Source organism: Phascolarctos cinereus, unplaced genomic scaffold, assembly GCF_003287225.1.
Source record: "Phascolarctos cinereus isolate Bilbo 61053 unplaced genomic scaffold, phaCin_HiC Scaffold_726;HRSCAF=1367, whole genome shotgun sequence".
In the NCBI taxonomy this organism is placed as follows: Eukaryota; Metazoa; Chordata; class Mammalia; order Diprotodontia; family Phascolarctidae; genus Phascolarctos; species Phascolarctos cinereus.
Window position 1 is genome coordinate 272,101,624 of NW_027556098.1, and position 16,338 is coordinate 272,117,961.

Consider the following 16,338-nt stretch of genomic DNA (forward strand, 5'->3'; position numbering starts at 1 on the left):
TGCATGAAGAATTTCCAATATGGTTCTCAATCCAGCCACTTAGGGTTACTTAGATGGTAAATTATTTCCTTTGTTTACAATAAAAAAAAATTAAAGGAAGGAAGAAAGAAAGAAAGAAAGAAAGAAAGAAAGAAAGAAAGAAAGAAAGGAAGGAAGGAAGGAAGGAAGGAAGGAAGGAAGGAAGGAAGGAAGGAAGGAAGGAAGGAAGGAAGAAAGAAAGAAAGAAAGAAAGAAAGAAAGAAAGAAAGAAAGAAAGAAAGAAAGAAAGAAAGGAAGAAAGAAAAAACCTTTTGTGGTAACTATATATAGTTAAGCAGAACAAATTTCTGAATTGGTCATATCCAAAAATATTTCTCTTTCTATTTCTCAGAATGTAGAGAGTGTGGAATTAAAAGTGGAGAGAAGAGAGAGGTGTTAAACACATCTAATTCCCAAGGAAGTGACTTGATGATAGAGATCCTTCCAATTTGCAAGTCAGGAAGCCAAACCTAAGATAAAGAAATATTTATCCCATCCTCCCTGCCTCACATTCTAACATTCTTTTTGGAAAATATAATGACTTGATTTTTTCTGTTTGAAAATCATGGAGAGAAAGCTACAACACCATAGTAAATCTCAAAAGATAAGTAAAGTAGCATATATATGTTACTTATTGATTATAAGTGATATTGGTTAATGATAATGTGATTACGATATGGGTTAATCAGAAATAAGAAGGCCGTTGATATGTCTTTAAATGGTAGTTTTTGGAAGAAAACTCTTTGCCTTTCTTTCTACTTCATCTAATCATAACCTGACTATAACATTTGTACTATGCACATCTTTGTTTTGTCCTGGAGATGAATGGAAAGTAGGAGGGGAGGAGAGAAAGCTCTGTAATTCAGTTACACTTGTGAAAAGTGAGATGCATCTGGTATAATGCTTCACAATTATTTGTGTTTCTAGGCAGTGGACCAATCCAGCTGTGGCAGTTTCTTCTGGAGTTACTCACGGATAAATCCTGTCAGTCATTTATTAGCTGGACAGGAGATGGCTGGGAATTCAAGCTCTCTGACCCAGATGAGGTAAGAAGGGAATATATTGAGAGTACTATGAGAAAGAACTCTGGACTAGCTTGGAGCTGCATGTCACATTCCATTTTTCCAGTGATATGAATTCTTGACCATTTGGGCATCATGGGACCTAGAGCTGGTAGAAATCTTAATAATCATCTTTTCTACCCTCATTTTATAGATGAGGAAAGTAAGGCCTAGAGAGGGAAAGTGATGAGCCCAAGTATGTTTATGAAGCCTTGGAATTCTTCACCTTCTTGTATCTTAAGTAAGGGGTATTGTTGTAGTCATGTGAAAGATTTGGGGGTTTTCTCAGACCTTTACATATTGATGGAAGGACCTGCCTATCTCCTTGAATCACATAAGTCATTCCTGAGATGACTAAATGCTGTTAATAGTATTGATGCCAGAGTAGGGCTTTTGCTTTTGTTCTTTTTCCAAATTGAGAAGTTTTGTCTCTACTCATTGTTTAGGGTCCTAGATTAATTTCCCCACTTCTTCCATATTGGGATTCATTGCTGACTGAAACAAAAATCTACCAACTTTGATTTTTCCCTGGCCATTAAAAAATAGAACTTACCAAAATGTCTTCTAACTTCATAATTCTTTTTTAAAATTTAGTTTAATTTTTAACTAAAATTTTATTTTAAAAATAAAAATAAGTTTTTTAACTAAACATTTTTTTTTTCTCCATCCCATCTCCCAAACAAACAAAAAGAAGGCAAGAGGAAACCCCTATGATAAATATTTGTAGTTGAACAATGAAAATTTCTGAATTAACTATATCCAAAAATGTGTACCTTATTCTGAACCTTGAGTCTAGCACCTCTCTGACAGGGAGATGAATAGCATGCTTCATCTTTAGGCCTCTGGAATAATGGTTTATAATTAATTACATTGATCAGAATTCTCAAGTCTTTAAGAAATTGTGTTTCTTTATAATATTGTTGCATTAATTGTACTCCTGGTTCCGGCCAGTTCACTCTGCGTCAGTTCATACAGTTCTTCCCAGTTTTTTTCTAAAACAATCCATTTCATTTTTTTACAGGTCAGTAATAACATCCTGTTATTTTCATATGCCACAATTTTTTAGCCATTTTGCAATAGAATAGGTGGGCACCACCTGAGAGATTGTTTTTTTCCTTCACTACTAAAAAAGAGCTGCTACAATTTTTATTTTTTTTTTACATATAATGTTCCAATTCTTTATGATGCTACATGCCACATGTCAGTGTGGGCATATAATCTGACATTTTAAAATTACAGTATTAATTATTTTTATTCCACTGCCTCCTTCCAGGTGGCCAGGAGATGGGGCAAAAGGAAAAACAAGCCTAAGATGAACTACGAAAAACTGAGCCGAGGCCTTCGTTACTACTACGACAAAAACATCATCCACAAGACGGCGGGTAAACGCTACGTTTATCGCTTTGTCTGTGACCTGCAGAGCCTGCTTGGGTACACGCCTGAGGAACTCCATGCCATGTTAGATGTCAAACCTGATGCAGATGAGTGACAGAGATAGAAGAAAATGGAGAGAACTTTGCTGAAGCATTTCAAAGATCAACTGCATCAGTCGGACTCTTGATTTTAAATTGTTGTTATGTTTTTTTGTTTTTGTTTTTATTATTATTGTTTTCCAGACATGAGGAAACTCAGTTTTTACATTCAGGGGTGGGAAACTGAGCCGAAGCTATAACTGATGGTGGTATGGCCACCAAAGAAAAGCAAGGAAGGACTTCTGAACTAGGCAAGGACAGATTTTTAAGGGGAAGGGAGGGTCTTCATAGAAGCCAGAAGAATCTGGTTTAAATGAGGAAAACAGTCCAATATTGAATCATTTATAGAAACCATTCATTGAAAAGATGCCACTTTGGTTATGGCCTTATTAATAAGCAAAAGAAACTGACACTTCAGGAAGTCAAAAGACTGATGAAAGGGTAGATTTTTTTTAAGGGCTGGGAGGGCAAAAAGGGTGGGATAGAAGGTTCTGTTCTGGTGATGGACCTTGGAAAAACACAAGAATTTTACTATTTGCCTTTTACTCTGCTTTTGGAGCAAAAAATGGACTTCAGTGGGGAGGGGACCAAAGTTTTTTTTTGTGTTTAAAATTTATTTTATTAAATTTTGTGCCAGTATTTTTTTTTTCTTAAAAATCGTCTTAAGCTCTAAGGTGGTCTCAGTATTGCCATTCTGTGCGAGTTTGTTCTATGTGCCGGCTGAGAATTCGGTCACAGTGAAAGAAAACTATTTATATAGACCCCACTGGAAAAGTGTAGCGTTGTCATTGAGATTCAGAAGTCCAAAATTTAAGACCTGCAGATGTAGGAAAAATAAGGCTGATTTGGATGTCAGGGATGGAAAATGTTCTTCGGTGCATGTGAATCTCACCCGTGAATATTTCTTATCATCACATCCATTTTCTCATTTGCCATTAGCAGACTCTTGGGGTTTGGACTTAATGCAGAACTAAGAAAATCATTAAGTCTTTTAACTGAATGTATTACACAGCTGTAACCTGGAACTGTAGTAATTGTAGTAGCACTGGCCTAGTAGTAGAAAAGAAAGTGAGAGGGGAAGATGAATTTGGAGATAGTTCCCTGTTAGTTCTCAATTGTATATGTAGATTAAAAAAAACAAAGGTGTAGGCATGTAAGATAGCTATCAGATCTAGAGAAATGAGTTCTGAGTGCATCGAGGTCCTAGCCATCCACCTAAGCACCCCCACCCCTAAACCCTCCAGGCTGGGATCATCACACATAATTCTTCTGTTGTCTCCTCTCTCTCCCTCCCCTTCCATCCCCCCATTTCTCAGTAAGGAGAAAGTTGTAATTTACTAAATAATGAATGGGAGGAAGCTACAGGAGAGAGGTAAGATCTGGAGATTTTTCTAATTAAGCCATTTTGGCTGGTTGAGTTTTAGCAAGGAGGGGAGTTATAGAAGTTTAGATAGCAGTGCGTAGCAAACAGCTTGGTGTAGAATTCCACAGGGGGAAAAAGCCTGAGGCCTTCCTTTAAAGAAATGAGGTCAGCTGAGTCTAGGGATGTTAAGCATGTAGTCAGTATGGGCCTTCTTAGGGCCTGGTCCTTGGATATGTTATCTTGTTACAGAAGAAGTAAGGATGGATAGATGGTGTAGAGGAGAGGAAAGGTTTGCATGGGAGCATGATGGGAGGAGACTAGATTTAGTAAGAAAAGGTAATCCGTGTGTTGTAAGAGAACACCTCTCCCTTCCCCATGGGACCCCAAGAGTTCAGTGCTTTCCATTTTTTTTTACTTGGGCATTGCCCTTGAGAATCATTGTCTCAATCTTGGGTGAAAATGTGGTTGTTAGGGGGGAAATAAGCAGCTAGTTAGAAAAAAAAAAGTGCCTGATGTTAGTATAGTACCTTGATGGATACCTGATAAACAAGATGATGAAGGAAAAAAATGAAAGGAGGACTTGAGTTTAGCTTTTAGAATGAGAATGGAAAAAAAAAATTCAAGATGGGTTGCTTCCAGGCCAGCCCTTTCTAGACTCTCAATGAGGAATTGGATGTTTAAACTACCTTGTGGTATATATCCAAGGAAAGAGAAGACTTACTCTTAGGTCAGCTCCCAAAGCCTGGATCATCAAAAAAGGGGCTTTGTGATTGATCCATGACTGTCCCAAGCTTGCTAAGGTGAAGACAGGAAGTGGTGGACAAAGTGAAGTTATGTCAGGCCATTATGCATTTTGCCTGTTATGCCAGGTGCCTTAAAAAAGTTCCCATTGTGATTTTTGGGGCTGCTCAGGGAGGTCTTTGGTGGAACAAGTTGGACTATGTTGCTTTCCCCCACATTTTATTGTCTTGTTGGTCACTGGCAAAGCGCTCTCTCTCTCTCTCTCTCTCTCTCTCTCTCTCTCTCTCTCTCTCCCCTCTCCTTCTGTGTGTGTGTGTGTGTGTGTGTGTGTGTGTGTGTATTCGCATGTGCTATAAAATTTTGAAATAGTGTTTGAGTTTCCCAGTTCAGTATTTTCCTATTTCAGCAGTGGGGGAAAGAAAACCTGTGGCTTGCCGTAGCTCTTTGCTTGCTATATTTGCAACCTGGCATAAATCATGTATTCATCTCATTGCCCTTCTCCTTTTGAATTTAGGCTGAAAATACCTGCTTTTCAAACAATTCCATAATTCCTACAGTTGTATAGTAAACATAGGAGAGTGCTGAAATACCTAGCAGTTCCTAGACCTTACAGACCTTGCTTTTCATAAGGGCCATTTTACTCCCACCCCCAATCCCTCCTTAATGCCACCATACTCAGTATTTGCAGCTTCTGCTTTTGCCCAGAAAATTTCTTGGCCTAGCCAGATTCTTGTTCTCCCTCTCTCTGTCCAAAAGACAGACCATCCCAGAATGAATGGTGGATGGTTTATACACTGGAAATGTACCTGAATTGTTACCTTTTTGCTTTTCTTTCATTTAAAAAAAACAACAACACGTTAACTCTAGAGAAGGGATGGGCAATTCTGGTTCAGCTTGATGTCACCCCGACTTTTATGGAGATGTCTAATGTACTGTCAATGGATTTTGGCTTCAGGTTCTCTCCTGTTCCCCCTTCTCTCCAGTAGAAGGATAACCTATTTAGCCCAATTCCATGGCTAAAAGGGTTGGAAGGAACATCAAAAGGTTGGGGCCCTCTCTGAACAGGTCAGCTGGATGTCCCCCAGTGTTGCCTGTCCTTACTTTGGTGTTGAACACTCTGGGTTTTTGGAGCATTAAACCTACCTTCTCTTCGTGGTGGACAAACACACCATCTCTACTCTGGTCATGCTGTGCATGCTGCTTTCTCTGTTGGGGTCTATATAAATCCGTTGAATTATTGCCTACATTCCAAAGAAGTTTCAAGGAACAATAAATATATGTATACGTATATACATATATAATATAAAATATATATTGTAATGGAAATATCTCCACCAGGAATACTGCCTCAGTTATTGAACATTGTTGTTTTTTTACATAAGAATTTTTTTAAGCTGAGAAGTGTAGGGGGGAAAATGTTATATTGTGTTTGACTATTTTCCAACTTGTATTTTCATATAATTTATATTTTTTAAAAGTGGAAATTTTAAAAGCAAGATTTAAAAAAAGGAAAAGCAGGTGCTTTTTAAAAAATTGGAGCTGAGGTAGCTTAGAGATGTAGCGATGTACGTGTCTATGTTTTATTGTGTTTTTTTTTTAAGAAAATGCAAAAAAAGCCATTTCTTATGGGGGAGATTTTTTTTTCCATTTGTTTTAGTAGCTGATGCTGGCACATCATTTTGCTGGAGAGTTTTTTATATACTGTAGCCTGATTTCATACTGTATTTTAAACTGTGTGAGATTAAAAAAAAATCATTCATAACGATGTGGGTTTGGCTTGATTTTTTCCTGTCTGGTTCATCAGTTAATTAAAAAAATACACTTTGACCAACAAGAGGCAAATGCAGGGATGAAGGCACTTGGTGATAATCTATCAGAACTTCCATATTTGTGTTTTAGAACATTTTATAACTTCTATACTATATGATTTCACTTTGTGTGAGTATTTTTCCCCACAGATTTAGAACCAAAAGTGATCTTTAGGAATCCCTTGGTCCAACATTCTTTCTACTCTTATATTTCAGATGAGCAAATGGACCGAAGGGAATCATCAATGGTCACACCATAAATGGTATGGCTGGAATTCAAACTCAGGTCTTCTAGTTCCAAATACAGAGCTCTTTTCACTGTACCACACTGCCCCGACAACCCCAGTGGGGATCACATATCTTAGTCAGGAGTTAATATAGCCAAAAAAATTATCACCTTATGCTCAACCTTCTTGAAAATATCTAGACTGCTCCACAGGCATACAGGCAAACAATGGTTAAGCGATTTGTCCAAGGTCACAGAATTATTAAGTATCTGAGGCAGAATTTGAACTCCAGGTTCAGCATTCTATCCACTATGCTATCCAGCTGCCTCCCCAAGAACAATGTGAGGAAGACCACTGAAATCAGAATCCTTGAATATACTGTATCAAAGGTTTTGTTCCAATTAAGGTGCATTTTGGTCTAAATTGAGAGGAGGAACATATTCTAAACATTTATAAGCTACTCAAGCTACTTGATTGTTACAATTCATAACCTAATTAGAATGCATAGAACTTGAAAACAAGAGGCTTGCTTCCTCCTTCCTCTCTTTGCCACTAGTTTATTACATGGCTGTGGTCCTATAGCATACAATTTTGGTGACTCAATTCTTTCAAAGCAATTTAATTCAGTAAATATTTGTCTGCTAGTTATTGGACTGAGCTAGTTGTAAAATTAGAACAATAGTATCTGCCTATAAATCCCTTGCAGAGATGACATGAGATGAATTCAATTTTATTTGCAAAGAACATGGAGCTCTTTGGAGAAAGGTACTCCAGGACAAGAGTCCAAGGTTGTAGTATTCTATTCTTGTTGCCCAAACTGTAGAAGTTAGATGCTTTTAATTAACACCAGTGTTCTCAACATGAATCCTAACATATATACATATATATACACACACACACACACACACACACACACACACACATACACACACATACATATTTACACACATACATTATACATACATACATATTTTTGGCTGGAATGGTTCACAAAAAGAGCTCTGTTTTGGGAAGATCTTATTTCTCCAGTCCAGGGATTTGAGGTTTGCTGAGCATACATTAAACATTGGCTGTGTGGTCTAGTGGTTAGGGAACCTGACTAGTAACTGGGAAGGATCTTAGGCTCTAAATCCCAGCTGAGCAGCCACCACCCACCGAGTGACCTTGGGGAAAGTGCTTGACATCCCTGTATTTCTGATTTCTCAGCTAGAAAACTGGGCAAAACCTCAAATCTTCTGTGGAACCTGAGGCCACATCTAAGCTATTCTACCCCTGAATAAATAAGAGAGCAGGTTTCTGTCTTTCTCAAGGATTTGGTCTTGGAGGGTTTCTGAAGTGTAATGGATCTGCTATCCCACGATGTGCCTGTTTTAACCCTAACTCTTAAAACAAAACATGCTTAGAATGTTTCTCCAACGGGGTCTGTGTGAGGAGTTCTGATGGGAGAGGACTAGAGATAACTAACAATTGTGTGTTCTTCAACGAAAAGACAGAGACCAATCGAAGCATTGAAGTGGTAGTGGTGGTAAGATGTGCTAGAAGAGCTGCCTGCTACTATGGTGGTTTTGTTGCTGTGTTTGCTGCTCTGGCAGGGTGGAGGGATGATCTGAGATGAGAGATGTGATGGAAAAGGTGATAAGGGACTGGGTAGAGAATCTTCAGCTCCTTTGAAATATACCTTTATCACTACTTATTGTTACCAAAGGTTGGGGACTGCAGATCAATGGAACTCATAGGAGAGAATGAATGAATGAATGAATGAATGAATGAATGAATGAAAAAACATTTATTAAATCAATTCCATAAGATTACAAAGGAAAGAAATGATACTGAAATAAAGATGTAAAATTTTCTTATCCAAGTTCACACCCTTTTAAATCAGACCCCTAGGTCAAGAACTCCTACTTTACAGAATGAGGAAGTATCGTTACTCCCTTTCCCAAGCTTTCCTTCATATCTGGTTTTCCTCAACTTCACTCTTCTGGATTGTGTCTCAGTGATCACAATAAGAATGTGATCACAATTAGCAATAGCTATCATCCATATATCTCTTGAAGGTCTTTCAATGAGCTTTTCATTTGCTACCTCATTGGATTCTCTCTTCCAGTTTCCTGGGACTCCTCCCAAACCCCATCTTCAGACCTGGAATTACTGAAACAATAGGCCTCCAGGTGTCTAGCTGGCCCCAGGGTGTGGCTTTACTTTTTCATGTCTTTGCTGGCTCTATCCAGCTTTGCCCCACATCCATTCCTCTAGCCTTTTTAGACTCTGAGAAATAGCTCAGTGATCTGCACAGGCTCCTTCCTGGCACCTTCCAGAGGTGAAGAAAATCTTCTCAGAATCTGAACAAGGTAAAAATGTGGGGAACCTCCTCTAGGGTAGGTGAGAAAAGCTAATAGCAAAAAATCTTTGGCTAGGGGAAGTAAGTGGTGGAAAACCAACTATACTCTAGTTGCGCTTAGAACCTTTGGGTAGCTTTCAAAGATGGCCAAAGCCTGACTGACCTTTGGTCTGCAGAAACTTCCAACCCCATCATTATCCTTGTTTCTCTCTCCTCATCTGCCTTCTCTACTTTTCATCTTTCCTACCAAAGGAGAAAGCTGGTTCTCTTAGATTGGTGCTGGCATACTCCTGAAGTGTTTGTTTCCAGAGCAGCTGGATTAATAGAGACCCTTCTTCCCACACATACTATGCAGCCAGGAAATTAACAGTGGCCAACCATCATGACTCATTGGAAGATTCTCAATGAAAATAGCCAGCTTGGACTTTTTGCTACCCCATCATCCAGCTCCCATCCCTCTCATTCTTGTCTCCTCCCCACCTTTTCTCAGCTGCAGTGTCCTCAGGGCACTGAGGTCAGCTAGGGCTACCTCATCTGGCTGGACACAGTGGAGCATGCAGGCTGTCAGCGACCACTCGTTAGAGATGGAGAAGGGTGCGAAAGATAGCCGTTATCTGTCTCCTGTCCACTCCATACAGTGTCAGGGCAAAGAAGACTCTCAAACTAACAATCTTAATCCTTTGGCAGACAGACCCCAGGAATCTCCATCTCTGATTCTTCAGTACAGGTCACCTCAAATGCAGCAGACATTAAGAGATAACAGAAAGGTGGTGAAAGTCTCTTTAGACTTGGCCCACAGTCATTCCCAGACCAGGAAAGTTATTTTTTCCCTTTGACTTGAAAAAGTCATTTAGTCTCTTTCCTGCTCCCCATCAGTTAGACATGCCTGTTTCCTATTCTTACATCCCTCCTGGGAAGGGAAAACCTACAGCCTTTATGGGTGAGTAAAGCAGTTTGGAAGTTCTTTCTGCTAACCCCTCTAGTGCAGTTTTGGCCCATTTCTTCTTGACTTCTCTTGGCCAATTTAGATGGATAAAGTATTAATTAAGCACTTAATAGCAGGCCCTGTGATAAGTGCTGGGTATACAATCAAGTTAGATATTTTGGAAATTAAAGAGTTTCAAGACACAAAAAGAACAATCATGTTTCCTCTATAACATTATTTATATGGGTCTGAGAACTGAGTGATGGGGTAGAAAATGAATAGTATTTTAAGCAGTTCAGGCCTTGGGATTAAGGGACATAACTTTGAATCCTAGCTCTTCTACTTAATTACTTCTGTGATTTTAGGCAAATCCTAGGAACTACTTGAACCTCAGTTTCCTCATCTAGAAAATGAGAGTACTGGATTGAGACCTAAACCAAGGGTGGGGAACCTGCAGCCCTGAGGCCACATGTGACCTTCTAGGTGTTTGGGTGTGGCCCTTTTGACTGAGTCCAGGTTTTACAGAACAAATCCTTTTATTACAGGGATTTGTTCCATGAAGTTTGGATTCAGACAAACGGCCGCACCCGAGGACCTAGAGGGCTACATGTGGCCTCGAGGCCACAGGTTCCCCACCCCTATCTAAGACCCCTTCTAGCTCTAGCATTTGGTGAGCCTAGGGTTGAGGAGGACAGGGGAGGGGGGGAGGGCAAGGAAACTGCCCAGACGCCAGTAGTCTCCAGGGTAAGGATTAACGGATAAGAGGTTGGTAGCTGAGAGTAGTGTATTTGAACCCAAGGAGAACGTAAAGCCTTTTCCCTTCAGCTTGTTGTTTGTTCTGGAAGAGGACCAAAGACTTCAGGCAGGTGATGTCTTGACTTGCAAATGAATTGGATTTAAGTGAGGCAGGGCTGGATAAAGTCACCAGCCTCACTCTCTTTTCTGGAGCCCTCTGGGTCCAGTGGCAGGATACTTAGATCAGGACAATTAGAGATCCGCCTCCTTCAGCTGAGAGGCGATGGAATGTTGGGATGGGTCCAGAACTCCAAGACCTTGTATCCCGGGGCATGCTAGCTCTTCTCTAACCCTCATTGTAGCGGGACAATGGGAACTCCTCTTGACTTGGCCTTGTGGAAATTCTAGTACTGAACTCTCACTGCATATGCTAATTGGTCTCCTTTCTGTCCATTGCAAATAGATAACCAGAGCTATGGCTGCAACCCACCAAGAGTTCATTAAAACCCAAAATGACCCTGGAGACTTTGAGAAGAACAAACACTTGGAACTTTCACTGGAGACTTTTTGACGGCTTGTTTTATTTTGTTTTTATTTCATTTTGGTTTTTTGCTTGTTCAGCTCAGTTCCCTTAATGGCCCAGTCCATTCTGACCACCCTCTATATTGATTTAGGAGTCTTCCTCAGAGTCAGAAATGAAAGTTGTGAAATACCAAGGGGGCCAGCAGTTCCTGGAGGCTAATTACAGTAATTAGTAAGTACTAGGCTGTTGTCTGCCTTGGACTATTCCTGGTAATCTCTGAATACTAGACTTTAGAAGAGGAAGGGAATCATCTAGTCCAGGGGTTCTTAATCTGGGATTCGAGGGGCCCATAGACAGATATCAGGGCGTCCGAGAACCCAAGTTCATACTTTAACAAGTTTATTATTCTGCTACATGTAGCACTTTAGGAGAGCCTAACAGAAGCCTGCCTACTCTGTATAAAGTAAATTTCTGGTCAAAAAGCTGATCTCAGGTGATTATAGACATGTTGAAGGCCAATTAAGTACAACCCTGATAATTTTATAGATGGAGAAACTGAAACTACAAAAAGTTAAGTAAGAATAATTATTATACCCAGTATCTGTATAGTGCTATAAGGTTTGCAAAGTGTGTTATAATTTGTGTTATTTCATTTGGTTTTTCACAACAACTGTTTGAGGCTAATGCTATTATGCCCATTTTATGATGAAGAAACTGAGCTGAATGAGGTGGAATGATTTGACTAGCTCATAAATGTCTGAGGCGGGATTCAAATTCAGATCTTCTGAACTTCAGGAATATCACTTGTAGATGACTTCCCTATGGCCCAAACAGTAAATAATGTCAGAGGGCAGGATTTGAACCCAGAGCTTCCAGACTTTTAAACCTAATCTTCTGTCTACTATATCATTGTAATAACTGTTTCCTTTTCCTTTCTTACATGGCTCTAGAAATGAATGTAAGAAAATGATATTGAGGGACTGGGACCCTGAGAGAAACCACTGATGCAGAAATTTTGTGGCATAACAGGATGCTGAAATATGAATCTTCCAGGCCCCACTGGGAGGCTGTATTACCTTGTAATACCTTTGTTCAATGTGATCCTATTGCAGACTCCACAAAACTTACTAGCTTTTATATCCTACCTGATGAGGAATGGTGACTGTTGCCCTTTGATGCCCCAAAGGAGGTAAAGAAATAGTTTCCTCTTTCTAGCCATGGTGGGTCATTATGTACTCCAGGCTTCTCTCCTTGCAAGAGAAGCCATTTACTCCATAAATGGATCTGACCCAAGGCCCTTCTGTAGCTGACACCAGCTGTCTCTTCCAATCAGGATACTAATCGCTCCTTGGAGCCCTGGGTGCCTGCCTCCCAACTAGGCTGTAATTGGAAATGGACTTAGAGGCTCAGGAGAAAGTGGTTATCACTATTCCGCAGCAGCTGTGTTCCTCAATAGCCACCCTAGTGCTTCCAGCACGTGGCTGTCGCACCCTTCTGGGTTTGATTCCAGGGTCCAGTTGTCTACACCGTGTCTCTCCTCCTCTCCCCCCAGGCTCCACCTTCCACACCAGCTCCCCTACCAGTCCCCAAACTAGCCCCCTGGCCTGGGAACTAGGGTCACAGGGAAAGCCTGGGATCAGTGCCAGATCAATTGTGGGGATCAGTGTCAAAGAGAGTTTCCAGCTGGTTCCCAACATGCCTACGGTAAAACTGGCTGCCAATAATGCCCATAGTAAGCTCAGCACTGGCCCTCTCTAGGCCATTATCCTCCATCCTCATTTTTCACCTGTGCTCTCTGAGAAACTTTTTCTGTTGTGGCTTTGAAGAAAGGTAACAGTAATAACAACTGAGTTAAAATCCTGCTCTGCCACTTGCTACTTAGATATATTTGGAGAAACTATATCATCTCTGTGGGCCTTGTTTTTCTCATCTTTAAAATATAGGGCTTGAACTAGATGATCTCCAAGGTCCCTTACTGCTTTCAATCTTATGATCCTAGATCAGAGGCTTTTAACAATTTTTTGTGCCACAGACTTCTGGCAAACCAGTGAAACCTATGGACCCCTTCTCAGAACAATGTTTTTAAATAATTGAAAGAAATTCTAGATTTCAATTAGAGGTCAATGAGTATAAAGATGTAATTTTTCTCCCACCCAAGTTCACTGACCCCCTGAAATTTATCCACTGACCCCTAGGGGGTTAGAACTTGAGGGTTTCCCATCCAAGATCCTTTCCTTTCATACTCTACCTGGAGCTCAACAAAACTTAGCTTTCATTTGAAGTAACTACTTCTGTTTGCATCCTCTCTTCTTGGCTCTGGTTTTAGTGTAGATGAGCAGAAAATAAGACAGATCTGTTACCTAAGTGATCTGGGAACATCACTCTCAGCTTCTTTTGGGGGGATGACAAAAGAGTTGGTGACTTCTTCCACTGACATCATTTGGACCTCTGTCACCAGGTAAACTTGTCTATTTCTTGAATTTTAACCTTCCTACCTTCTTTGGATCTTTCCTACTTCCTGATCTTAAAAAAAATAATTCATGGAATAAAACTAGCATTTCTATACCATAATATAATAAAAAGATGATTGCATATAAAACTGCAAATCTGTTATGTATGACTTGTTATCTCTTTTAAATATACAATAAGGCTATCATTTTTTCTTTTTTTTTTTCTTCCTCTCCCCCTGCCCTAGAAATGGCTACCATTAGACATAAATAGCTATATATGTGTAAATATGTAAATACGTATATGTATATATACACACACATATATGTAAAATTATTCTATACATACTTCTATTTATCAGTTCTTTCTCTGGATGCAGATAGTATCTTCTTTCATATGTTCTTTATTTTTAATTTATGTATTTGTAATAGCCAAAATGACTTCGTCACTCGAAGTAGTACTTAGAACAAGGTTGCTGTTACTGTATAAGATGTTCTCTTGGTTCTGCTCATTTCACTCTTCACTATTTTGTGTTAAGTCTTTCATGCCTCTCTAAGATCAATGAGCTCATCATTTCTTATAGCACAGTAGTATTCCATAACAAACATACACCACAACTTGTTCAGCCATTCCCCAAGTGATGGGGATCCCTGCAATTTCTAGTTCTTTGCCACCACAAAGAGAGCTGCTATAAACATCCCATTCACATTCAAAGTTATAATTATTTCTAAATTTCCCTCTATCTTCTTTTTACTTACTATTTTCTTTCTCAGATTCTCTTTTTATTCTATCCCTGTTATCTTATTTTCTGCCCCCACCCTCCCAACCCCAATCCACATGCCCTCCAAAAGACCTACTTCCTGTTCTTAATCTTTTTGGTTTTTTTTTCAGATCTCAGAATCATAGAGGTGCAGCATAAGAAAGGATCTTAGAGTCATTCAGCCCAACCTTTTCCCAGAGCCATAACTGGGAATTCTGGAATCTAGGAATATCCAGTTGAGTTAGGTGGCTGCCCTATGTTTGTGTATGGGGAAGGAGTGATATGTAAAATAAGACTCTGTGTGTGTGTGTGTGTGTGTGTGTGTGTGTGTGTGTGTGTGTGTGTGAGAAATGTCTTGGAGACAAATCATGGAAATTGAGCAGAGTGAAGAATTGGGACTATGAAGTATTTGTAAAGGGCAGGTAAAGACAGTGAGCCAGGAATTGATGAACTCATTGGTGAGGAAGAAAGTGATCAGGATGTTCATAGATAACAGCAAGAATGATTGGGATAAGATGAAATCAATCACTAAGAAAAAAAGTGGTGACTGAGTAATGTCTGAAAGTGGCAATGAGGAGCAGAGAATGCCACTTTATCCTCCTAGCCCTGTGGGTCAGCAGGTGTATGGACACACCAAGCCCTGAAGGGGATACCAGGAGATGGGGTGTCTCCAGGAGAAAGTGAGGTTTTTTGTGAGCATCAAAAGATGGAAAAAATGTGAGAAGGGTCCTAGAATAAATGGATCATAGGTTGAAAGCTGGAAAGAAACTTCAAACTCCCCAAGTCCAACTCCTGCATTTTAGAGATGAAGAAACTGAGGCACAGAAAGGTAAAAATCTTATCCAAGGTCACTTGGGTGAAAAGTGGCAGTTAGAGTTCTTTGACTTTAACTCCAACCTCTTATCTTTGGTATCACAATAGAAACACTTCTCTTCCTCCCCCCAAAGAACACAATGGAAAGTTAGTTACATCAGAGGACTGTGATTAAGACACAGCTAGGACTAAGTTTACCATAGGAATTTTTGGCAGCCAGCTGGAAGCTACTCTTGATATTGATCTCCCCAGCTGATCCTGCCCCACTTAGCTGAAACAATAGTCTCATGACTACCCAGGACAATTGACTTCTTGACCTGTTTGGGGTCTGAGTGGTGAACTGGAGTGGAGGTTGGAGATGATTTAGGGGTGTGTAACCCATCTGACCCTGGTGGAAAGGCAACTAGCAGAGGGATTATGACAGCTATGGGACCCTGGGGGTATGGTGACCCAGCTGAGCAAGGGAATGAAACCAGTGGTAGTATGGCTGGTGCTGAAAAGGAGAGGTAGGTGCAGAACAGCAATTTAACCCCTTCTCCCTCTCCCAGCCACCTATACAAGTACTTAATCACTGAGTGGGTGTGGCCTCAGACAAACCTGGGAAAGACTTTAGCTTAAAAAGACCAAGGTCTCCCATTACATTTGGAGCCATCTCCAGTCATCCTGATCTATATCTTGCCACTGGACCCAGATGGCTCTCTAGGAAAGAGTGACACTGGTGACATTGTACAGCCCTACCTCACTTAAATCCATTTCACTTGCAAGTCAGATATCACCTTCCTGATGTCATTGGTCCTCTTCAAGAATGAAGGACAAACAGCATTCTGTGAGTAATAGTAGCTGCCCCACTGGGGACCCAACTGGCCAGTTCCTATTGGGCAATGCTGCTCTTTCCTTCCTTCCTTCCTTCCTTCCTTCCTTCCTTCCTTCCTTCCTTCCTTCCTTCCTTCCTTCCTTCCTTCCTTCCTTCTTTCTTCCCTTCTTCCTTTCCTCCTCTCCTTCCTCTCCCTCTGTCCACATAGGGTATTATCTCCTTACTTTTGAGTGCTCTGCCCAAAGGAATATAAATTTTGATCCCTAAAACTCACAAGATATCTTGGGGT

At 40.2% G+C, this 16,338-nt stretch overlaps 1 protein-coding gene across 6 annotated transcripts in view; it reads left to right on the forward strand.

Annotated features, from left to right (window-relative positions):
- Nucleotides 1–6,417, forward strand: part of ETS1 (ETS proto-oncogene 1, transcription factor) — a 191,995-nt gene extending 185,578 nt beyond the window's left edge. For all 6 annotated transcript variants that reach the window (XM_020963813.2, XM_078147109.1, XM_020963815.2 and 3 more), the window contains 2 exons: nucleotides 946–1,064; nucleotides 2,353–6,417. In XM_020963813.2, coding sequence (XP_020819472.1) covers nucleotides 946–1,064; nucleotides 2,353–2,568 — 335 coding nt within the window. In that variant the 3' untranslated portion in view covers nucleotides 2,569–6,417. The remainder of the gene's footprint in view (nucleotides 1–945; nucleotides 1,065–2,352) is intronic.
- Nucleotides 6,418–16,338: the final 9,921 nt, after the last annotated feature.